This window comes from Triplophysa rosa, unplaced genomic scaffold (assembly GCF_024868665.1).
Source record: "Triplophysa rosa unplaced genomic scaffold, Trosa_1v2 scaffold119_ERROPOS85440, whole genome shotgun sequence".
Classification (NCBI taxonomy): Eukaryota; Metazoa; Chordata; class Actinopteri; order Cypriniformes; family Nemacheilidae; genus Triplophysa; species Triplophysa rosa.
In genome coordinates, this window is record NW_026634100.1 from 59573 (window position 1) to 70711 (window position 11139).

At 41.8% G+C, this 11139-nt stretch overlaps 1 protein-coding gene across 1 annotated transcript in view; it reads right to left on the bottom strand.

Annotated features, from left to right (window-relative positions):
* pdgfrb (platelet-derived growth factor receptor, beta polypeptide) overlaps positions 1-11139 on the bottom strand; it is a 37147-nt gene that overhangs the window by 11317 nt on the left and 14691 nt on the right. Inside the window, exons 2-9 of the mRNA XM_057326632.1 lie at positions 5235-5299; positions 3756-4031; positions 2553-2810; positions 2281-2411; positions 1660-1825; positions 925-1096; positions 736-851; positions 392-515 (exon numbers count right to left, since the gene is read on the bottom strand). Coding sequence (XP_057182615.1) covers positions 392-515; positions 736-851; positions 925-1096; positions 1660-1825; positions 2281-2411; positions 2553-2810; positions 3756-4031; positions 5235-5283 — 1292 coding nt within the window. The 5' untranslated portion in view covers positions 5284-5299. The remainder of the gene's footprint in view (positions 1-391; positions 516-735; positions 852-924; positions 1097-1659; positions 1826-2280; positions 2412-2552; positions 2811-3755; positions 4032-5234; positions 5300-11139) is intronic.

Sequence of the window (11139 nt, forward strand, 5' to 3'; positions counted from 1 at the left end):
TTCATACAGAAGTGTTACATATGAACTCAGATTCTCATCCACCATGTTCTCTTCCTCACGCTGACGTGTGTGCGTGTGTTTATGATGCTTCTGAAGAGAACTGTGCAATGTCATCATTTACTCATCTCTCAAACAAGCCTTATGAAACATGAATGAGAATCATTACACACACTGTTGGCTAATAGTCTTGTGTTTTCCATCCACTGAGTCAACAAACCATGAATAATATATGATACGTGACCTGAAAAATGAATATGAATGTGAGACACGGACTCCCAATGACCGGAGATGTTTCAAATCTCATGTGCTTGAAAAGAAGTAAGAATGACTCTTCGTTTGGATTTGTGATGCTGATGGAGGTGTTTGTGTGAATGAGGACGGATGGCATTACTTGTGCATACTGTCACAGCTGAACCACTGAATGCTGGGAGACGGCACGGCCTCCGCTACACAGATGACCGCAAGTCTCCTCCCCGACAGCGGATGATCAGAGAGTTGGGTTATCTGAGGAGGAACTGAAGAGACGGCATCAGCAGGCGTCATTCATACAAACACACAATATCAAAGAGAAAGAATTCTCCACAACAGTTTGAAATGAGTTTATTTGGGCTGAGGTGGTGAGTGTCAAACACAAGACATGCTGAATATAAAACAAGGAAATAAAGTGAATCTCCATGATTGCGCCAGCTGGTTTTTCTCAGGAAATGATGCGTGGTGTGAAAACGGATGTCTCACCTTTCACCTCGAGGTCAAAGGTCATGTTTTTAAAGTCGTCTTCATTCTGGGCACTGACAGTGTAGAGACCCATCTGCTCCAGTCGGATCCTCACCAGGGTCAATGTGCTGACGAACCTGCCACAGATCACCAGGAAACTTCTAGAACAAAATCCTGTGGAGTGGATTTCTAAAGCGGAGTGATGGTTACCTGGTCTCGTGTGTCTGTCTCATGTTCTCCCCGTGAATAACGCCTCCGTCTTTGGTCCAGTGGACGGTGGGTTTGGGGTATGCATCCATCTCTACTTTCAGCTCGATGTTCTCATCGAGCTGCGCTGACATGTTTCTGTCCAGATGAGATCTCAGATCCACAAACCCTTTCTCTACAGACAGAGAGAGATGACTGTCACACATATTTCAAACGTGTGGTGTGTGCACACAGAACATGACAGTCATCATACATCTATCGATGTAACTTACATTTACAATGGCAGCTAGATTTCTACATTTTCTGCCCACGCAAACCTCATGTCCTGGGTGGTTGCGAGGCACCTGTCACATGGTTGCTGAGGTATTTGGAGAATTTTAGAGAGTGTTACTAGGTGGTTTCTGAGGGTCATTTATTGATCACCTGCGCTGTTTGCTCTGAGCGTTCACACGAGGAATCGAATCAAAGTTCAGTTCAAAAGTAGCCACACACTTCGCATCAATCGCATCATGAAGGTGTCTCTTGATATAAGGTTTATATTGGAAGCTGTAAATGTTTCCATGATGGCTCACACACATTTAACACACATCTTCAGCTCATTGTTGACTTTCACACATCTAAGCATATATAGAGACACACAGTATTAGTCGTATCTATTGGTTAATATTCTAAAGGATGGCAGGGGACTATTCTCAAACCTAACATCTGGATAACTGATTTCTGATGTGCAGTTCTTACCCAGAACAGTGATGGTGATGTTTGCTGAAGCTCTCAGGTTCTCTACACCCTCATGTGCATGACACACATACTCTCCAGAGCTGGCCAGAGTGACGTTTGTGATGTTGAGACAAGAGCGCATGCTCATTGAGGACAGAACATCTGTCAAGGGTTCAATATTCCCGGCCTGAGGGTCAGAGATTTGAGTATCAGTGAAATATCATAAACCTACTGCTGGTTTAAACAAGAGGAACTTCACTGTCACACGTGATGCTGAGCGGCTGAAAAACATGAAGAACTGAACACTCTTCCGTTGAAATCAATGCATCCATTCTCACTTAAAGAGCACATTTCACTGGTGGTTTGAGACCTGCAATAACACTGCCATCATTCACCAATGAACACTTTTTCAGCAGATGAAGAATCAGTCTAAGATGGTTGAGCTGATGTTTAGTCACGCAGCTGACTCCCCCTCCAGGAATGGTTTTCATTTACATTTGTTGATCATTTTTACTCCTTCGCTTTTGCTTTAAAAACATGAACATGAAGCAAGGTGTGGCTGCACATCTTGAGATGAAATAACATTTGGAACTTCTCACGGGAAATACTGGAAACAAAGAGACGTGCTTTCATCCCACTCACATCTTTGTTGGGAAAATTCCAGGAGAAGAAGACGAGCTCCACGTCGTGAACGGTACAGTTGACGTTCAGCGTCTCGCCCTGTTTCAGCACAGTTCTGGAGGCGTTGATGAAGGGTTCCAGAGCCTCAGGAGCTGAAAACATGTGTGCAAAAGAGAGAACAAAAGCACTTTTGTCTTCTATTAAACAAGCAATGTGATGTCCAACTCAATACACTTTAATGCTGAAGAACAGAGTTCAGATGTAAACAGATTGTTGTTGTTGATATTTCACACCCATGACAGTGAAGACGTAGAAACTGATGGAGTCTTTCTCCTGGCCGTTCAGCTCTCCTCTGCATTTATAGGTTCTGTCCTCCAGGGCGGCAGTGTAGCCCACGCTGGGGTTGTACGAGCCCTCCACCGGCATCTCGCTGTCTTTCTCCAACAGTGTGACGTTTATCCGTGGATCTGTGACCAGGCACGGGATCGTTCCCTCCTTACGAGTCTTAGTCACCATCACGTAATCGTTGTAGAGGAACCAAGCCTCAGGATCTGAGGAGAGAGAGAGTGAGTGAGTGAGTGAGTGAGTGAGTGAGTGAGTGAGTGAGTGAGTGAGTGAGTGAGTGAGTGAGTGAGTGAGTGAGTGAGTGAGTGAGTGAGTGAGTGAGTGAGTGAGTGAGTGAGTGAGTGAGTGAGTGAGTGAGTGAGTGAGTGAGTGAGTGAGTGAGTGAGTGAGTGAGTGAGTGAGTGAGTGAGTGAGTGAGTGAGTGAGTGAGTGAGTGAGTGAGTGAGTGAGTGAGTGAGTGAGTGAGTGAGTGAGTGAGTGAGTGAGTGAGTGAGTGAGTGAGTGAGTGAGTGAGTGAGTGAGTGAGTGAGTGAGTGAGTGAGTGAGTGAGTGAGTGAGTGAGTGAGTGAGTGAGTGAGTGAGTGAGTGAGTGAGTGAGTGAGTGAGTGAGTGAGTGAGTGAGTGAGTGAGTGAGTGAGTGAGTGAGTGAGTGAGTGAGTGAGTGAGTGAGTGAGTGAGTGAGTGAGTGAGTGAGTGAGTGAGTGAGTGAGTGAGTGAGTGAGTGAGTGAGTGAGTGAGTGAGTGAGTGAGTGAGTGAGTGAGTGAGTGAGTGAGTGAGTGAGTGAGTGAGTGAGTGAGTGAGTGAGTGAGTGAGTGAGTGAGTGAGTGAGTGAGTGAGTGAGTGAGTGAGTGAGTGAGTGAGTGAGTGAGTGAGTGAGTGAGTGAGTGAGTGAGTGAGTGAGTGAGTGAGTGAGTGAGTGAGTGAGTGAGTGAGTGAGTGAGTGAGTGAGTGAGTGAGTGAGTGAGTGAGTGAGTGAGTGAGTGAGTGAGTGAGTGAGTGAGTGAGTGAGTGAGTGAGTGAGTGAGTGAGTGAGTGAGTGAGTGAGTGAGTGAGTGAGTGAGTGAGTGAGTGAGTGAGTGAGTGAGTGAGTGAGTGAGTGAGTGAGTTATACAGACTAGAGCTCAATATGGACATAAGCAGATTGTCTCACCGGGCACAAAAACGGTCAGCTCTCGTGTGTCATTGGTGCCGTTCTCAGAACACGCATAAACACCCGTGTGTCTCCAAGTCACATTCTCTAGACTCAGAACGCTGGAGGTGGGACTTTGGTTTTTAATGTGGAAGTGTGGAACGTTCTCCTCTCGTTTGAAGCGCCAGGTGACATTTGCCCAGCCGGAGCAGGTGATGTTGAGAGAGGATTTTGTGGAGAGAATGACCTCTGGAACGCTGGGATTGATTTCAAGAGCTGAGCAGAGCAGAATCACGCCTGCACGCCAAACACACACCTTACTTCAGATATACAGTACCAACACACTTCACCAAAGCAAAATGCTGTTCTACCAATAACACTCAATGTTACTTACTAGTGTAAAATAAATACACATATTTCTCAAAGCATTATGGGATTGCTGTTGGGACATTCTACCAGAAACGTACATTATCTGACCTTGAACTGTTACAGTGAACATTTCATCCAAAAAGTATTTCATTGAAAAAATTCTGTGAGTTGTTCTGTTACGCAATATGTCATTCATTAGGTTCTCAGATATTTTTTCTTTATTAAAAACACTTTTGAAAATCACAAATCCTTTCCTTGTCCTTGTCCTCAGCCAAATTGGACCTACAGCTATCATAGTTTTGTTATGCTAAAATGATTTATTTAGGAAAAAACTCAATCAATAGGAAGTTTAAGTTGTTATCATTCATATCAATTGATTAAAAAAACATGAAATTATACATAAATTCTACAAATAAATGCTATTTTACAACTGTCCCCTGTTTTGGTGAGTCCTGTCACGTTTACATAAAACTCAACATAAAATGTGTGCAATACGCCTTTGGTTTGACTTAGAGGAAATGACATCACTTGACTGAGGTGAAGCTGACACTGATCAAGGGTGAGTTCTGTCATTGAATTGTATGATTTTAAGCTTTGTCTTTTTGAGGAGGACGAGCTAAATTGTCAGGCCCTGTCACAGTAAATGAACGTTTCTGGTAGAATGTCTCATTTCAAAGGCTCTGTGAGTCTGTCATGCCTCATTCACAGATTCATGATTCTGTTCTCCACATATACAACTTCTTCAAATACTAGAGAAATCTGGAGCAACACTAGAGACTCTATTAAAAGCCACAAATTCTCGTGATGTTGGGCTGGAAGTTTAAAGCTTTTCCACGTGAATCTATATGTTCACACGCTCAACCTGATTTTACCAAGTGGTTGATGTCCTAAGGGCAACATGTTTATAAATAAAACCTAAACCCACACCAAACCCTAACCATAACTTACCCCTAAAATCAGTGGGAAATGATAAGTGAAAAACAATGGTCAACATGATGTTGCCCTAAGGACATCAACCACTTGGCAAAAACTGGAGAGCCATGTTCACACACAGAGCATCAGGAATAGTTTGAGTTTATTTTGGTTAGCTGTGGATTGTGAAGTTATCTTGGGCTTTGTTTAGTCTGGTACCTATAGTCATGGCAGTCAGCTGGAACAGACGGAGGGTGAAACTTGTCATTCTGGATGCTTTTAAACTGCAGAAAAAGAAAAAAACAAATCACCTCACAGCCAAAAGAATCAAATGTCTTTCACTTACCTCCAGATCTATTTCAGAGTGAAAAGAAGTCCATGATTTGTTTGGTATCATTAAAACTTAAAACATAAACAGGTAAAACCTGATAAAAATATTGTTTAATGTTTAATATTCTTGCAGATCTGTATTAATTATAAACGCACCCTTTCATCTAGATGAAGAACACAAGGATCTGTTCTCACACAAAGAGACTCATGCCTGACTGCACACAAACACAAGCATGTTTCACAAACGCTGGCATCTACAGCCATTCATTACACAAAACACAGAATCATTGAAATCTAATAGGATGGCTGCTGAAACTTTCATAATTTCCACAACTAAAACGCTTTCTAGTCAAAAAATGGAAGAGGAACGATGATAAACAGACATCAGCAGATACTGCAGAAATACTCCACTTTAGCATTTCTTGTCTGTCAATGTTTCGAAAGCACAAATAAACATTCAGGTCTACTGGAGCTGCTTTACTAGAGGTCAGAGGTCACAGGATGTGTGTGTGTGTCAGTAAATAAACACACACAGAGAGAGACGTGGGGTGATCGGACAGGATTGTTGTGGGTGGATGAGGATGGGGGGTGGAATGGATTTATTTGGAAGGTCTGGAAACAGTTAAAACTGAATGACTGGTTGTAAAAGCAGGCTGGGAAAAGCAGAGCGGGCGGAAGAACAAATCACAGAGATGTGGAGGAGGAAAACTTTGAGGGAGTCTGTGGAAAAACTGTTCTTAACTCACAAAAGATGAGTTAGACTTTTACTTCACTCAGTTACACTCCACTACATTTCATCAAAACATTTCTTTCCTCATTACTTTCAACGGAAGAATCCAATACTTGCCGTGATAATGTCAATTCATGAACAAGAGGATTCCTTTTACTCAGTGGCGGTTGTAGACTACTGTAACTGGGGGGGGGGGGGGGCTTGGGGTTGCAGGCAGGGGCCACTTATGCTTTTAGGGGGCACACTAACATGTGTCATGATTCATTTTCAGTCATTTTTCACTGTCATGTATTACTCCAAATAAACTAATAAGCTAATAAAACAAGTTCAGCTCAAATTAATGTTCCATGGTCATTTATTTCACAACACATTGTATATAGTCAAAATAACAATGACAACAACAATAACATTTAGGCACTTTTCTGCATCTTAAAATACATAAATGAAAAACTACCCACAAACAAGATATCCAAAAATCAACTTAAGCAGTCATCTTAACATGAGTCACATTATCAGGTATTTCCTTTACACAAAGAAAAAAGACAGGAATTTCAAAATTTTCACATGTGATATATGTGGTTTTGGCACACTTTCATGTGAATGCCATGTTAACTAAATACTCGTGTAAAAACTCGTGTAAAAGCATCTTCTTTCTCCAGCCTTGACTATTATCTTTAGTTTTCTTATTAAAAGAGGACATTATGTCCTTAGAATTTTTCTCTTCATTTTAACTGCAAATGGAAAATTATGAAAATGTGTAAATGAAGCCTAAAGCTTGACTCTCAAATACACCACAAGTAATATACAGGACTGTCATGGTCAACAAGGAACAACTCAAATGCGGGAAAAAACAGACTTTAATCTTCCTCTCCACCCGGCACTGTTCCCGCGGTCCCAGCACTGCAGCCTCCCAAGGCATCACCCACCTCTCTCGCATTGCGAGTCTCGGGTCGAGAGATCTCCCCGAGTCGACTACTCTTCGATCTCACGTCTGCGGAGGATCATTGGCGCATTCCAGTGCACCTCTCAACCCCAGCAGACGCTCTCATCCTGCCCCACGGAGGAATGCTGTTGCCGGCTAGTGCATTGTGGACTTATTTTTGCCTTTTTGCATTTTGATCACCGCCTGGGACGCCAACGAGGACTGCAGGGAGGGAGAAGATGCAGAGGCGGCGTGATAGCGGGGAGACCAGGGAAAAAAAGCGGACAGACTATGCTTGACAAAGAAAAATCAAGTAGACTTCTTCCAGACAAATACTGAGACTAGTGGCTAAGACTATGACTAAACAATAACAAGAGCGTTTGAACTGGCATAAACACGCAACGGTCAGACACGGGACAAGACACACAGAGGGATAATAAAGAGGAGACCTAACGAGAGGGAATGGGGAGCAGGTGCGAGAATAATTAGGGGAACGAGGTATCAGCGGTGAAGGGAATGATTTACAGGTGCAGGCGTGACGAGTGGAAAAAACCCAGTGAACGAAAAAAGCCTAAACGAGGAATATCAGGGGTAATACTCAAGTATTAAAGTAAATTTCCTTTATGTCAGTTGTGCATTGTTTTAATGTCTATACCTTATGCCTCTGAAGCAACCTACTGAATACACCGAGTAGCTCACAGTATCAGTTGTATTAAAGGAGTAGTTCACTTCAAAATTTGCCCCCATTGACTTTCCATAGTCATTTTTATTCCTACTATGGAAAGTCAATGGGGGCAAATTTTGCAGTGAGCAACTCCTTTAATAGCTTTATATGTTTAGCACACATATGTTTAGTTTAGATATAATCCTGTATGATCATTTAGCCTAATTATCCTCATTAACCCCCTAGGCCTATATGTATTTATGAGCAGTGTTCTTTTATTTTGTATATTCCCTTTACCAGTTTTAGCAGCAATTTACCAGTAAGTAGTAAGGTTCTTGTAAATAGTCAAGTGTAGAAGCCATGTGTTTGTTGGATTTATTACCATTTGTATTACCATAATTTAACTACAAACATAAACTATAGCTAGTATAATGAAACTATGTTATTTTTAGTTGCTGTGGTTTTACTAAAGATTATTAATTGGAGTATGGTTCCTATATATAGAAAATGGTAAATATGTGGATACTGTGGTTTTACTGCAAATACCATCCCTGCTGAAAAAAAAACAATGAATTTTTGAATTAGAATGAGATTTTTTAATTAAATTCGTCTTTGTAGTGTGTTTGGGGTTTTATTCCAATAGGATTTACCATCCCACCAATAGAATCCATCACATACAAGTAGACAACAAGTATCCATAGTACAATTCCCATTATAACCATTAAAACCATTACATTTTCTGTTGTATTTTGGGCAGGGTTCTATTGTTTTTATTTCAACAGGAATACTTCAACTATAGTTACTTCAGTAAAAACATCATTCATTCTCCAAATCGCTTGAAATGAGATAGCAGCAGATCAGAAGTTAACGCGCACGTGTAGCTCAAGGTGTATGTGATGCTTATTTAAGCCGATCATTTTCATGACAATGTTTCTAAGATCTTTGACTGATCGTAACCCACAGATGATTACACAACACTTTAACATGTGCCTTTTTCATCTTTTATTGTTCTATTTGCCTTTTTAGAGCGCTATCAACAATGTAGCAGCGCCTACGTTTACGTTAGTTTAGCGGGGAAGATCCCAGAGTTGCCAATCTGCCAAATGGCCATTCAAAGCTTGCCGGAAAACCACGAGTATAAAAAAACGGAAATACTTGGCAACAGTGAAAGGTCCTGGCAGATCGCAAACCAGATAAATTGCGCACACAGGAAAACCCCGCTGCATAGAAACCATTTTCTACTTTTGGACCTTTTTTAAATGTAGTGGAGTAAAAAGTATGATATTTGTCTTTCAAATGTAGTGAAGTTAAAGTACAAGTACTATATAAAATAATACTCAAGTAAAGTACAGATACTCAAGAAGTGTACATAAGTACAGTACAAAGAACCGCCCCTGCTTTTACTGAATCGGTTCAAAAATCATACTGATCAATCCTAACGGCAGTTCTCCAGTCAATAACTCACTGATTCAAGGTTCATTTAGAGCAAGTCCTCAGGTCACTGACTCACTGAACTCTTCATATCTGACTTAAAATGATTCTCAATGTTAGTATTCATTTTTGTAAATGACTGTCAACTACATCTGCTATAAGTCATACATAAACCCATTCTGAATATATACATATCATACAGTATATAATCCATCTGAAAGCATTTCCATTCAAGCCAATAAAAGAGAATGTTTATAATGGTCTGTTTGACATTAAAAAATCTCAGCAGAGCAATAATCTACCAGCCCACATGAATGGTGTGAGAGCGCTCTTTACAGCCCTTCTATGCGGCCAGATGTAAATTATACTTCTTCAAATGATGTCGGTCTCTCAGGAGGGTCACAGACAAGAACTGCTGAGTGATCTTACACCCACTCTATGAGCAGTTATTGCAGTTTGTATTCTCAGAAAACTTTCTCATGATCTCTAATACACAGGAGACCCGCTCAGAGGCCTCGGAGCTCTCCGGACTCATGATTACCCATAAGACCGCACTGTTGCCTTGTGTTCATATCCTGAAACATTACAGTACATGTGTGACTAGAAATATTCTTTTAAAGCCCTGAAAGTCAAAGTGTCCATGAAAATAAAATCATGATTGTAAGCTGTGCCTTGTAAACTGCGTCCTCCAAACGTCCAAAAGCACCGGGACATTAATAAACAGCACATGAATGCAGGGAATATTCTACTGCCAAACAGCACAGCCATGAAAGAAACTAAACCCCTTTCAGAGAGAGAGAGAGACGGGTTAAACACAAAACAGAGAGTGAGTGTGAATATGAAGAGCTAGGTTTAGTAGCTCAGGAGGAGGTTAGTAGGCAGAATGAAGCTCTTTGAACACTAATGTCTCTCTCTCTCTCTCTCTCTCTGGTTAGTGTGCGTCAGAGACCTGCAGGAGCTTCACGACACTGAAAGGCGTGATGCTGAAACCTTTATACTGTCCCACAGATCATGAGGACAATGAGTGCTGAACTACAGAGATACACACATAATTCACATTACAGCAGACACCGAGACACACATCAAATCAGCTGTAATGTACTTTCACTCAAACACATGAACAGCGAACACACTGCTACAGAAGACAGAGCAACACACATCAGCTGTACTTCTTACGGTGTCTTCAGATTCAAGTTCTCCTTCAAACCCAGAAAATAAATTAACTTTTGAAATAATAGAGTTTTAAACTAATTAAACATCTTAGGATACAGTGTGTACGTGTGTGTGCGCGCGTGTGTGCATCAGAGAGTGTTAGGATGGGAATGTTGTGCCCGTATGACCTTTCCCAACATCCCGATCTCACGCCAACACTCTTAACGTGTCATTTCATAACACAGCAGCTACATCCCAGAATTCCCATCAGCTGACAGAGAGCGATGGTCCTTCTGCGGATCTGCTGAGCTCCACTGGGATTATACACATCAATTCAGCATCAACACTGCCGTGTGGGAAACAAGCCAAACTCAAAAGAAAAGATTAAAAAAATGATGTTATTCTTTGCTTTCAGCTGGAGGGCTTCACACTTCCTGTGTGTATGCGGGAACTTGTGTAGCGTGGGTGTGTGAGAGAACCACAAACACACACAAGTAAAACCGGCACTTAAAGAATATAAAGCAGCGTTCTCTCGGGTGAAATACTTATCTGTCTGGAGCTCACACACACTCATTCTGTCTCTCTTTATAGTGTTTATTAAAGATGGACCTTTGGCACAGACTGTGGGAAAACTCATCCGATGGGTTTGTGTTAAAATAAACGTTTGTCCTTTTCCATCCCCTCTCTCCCCTGGGATGATGTGACGAGCTCCCCATCTTGGTCAACTCCGTCTGGATGACCGGACACGTCTGTTTTACATTAGGGTCAATCTCTGCTGATGAAGGAGGTGTTCACACACACACACACACACACACACACGCACACACACGCGCACACACACACACACACACACACACACACACACACACACACACACACACACACACACACACAC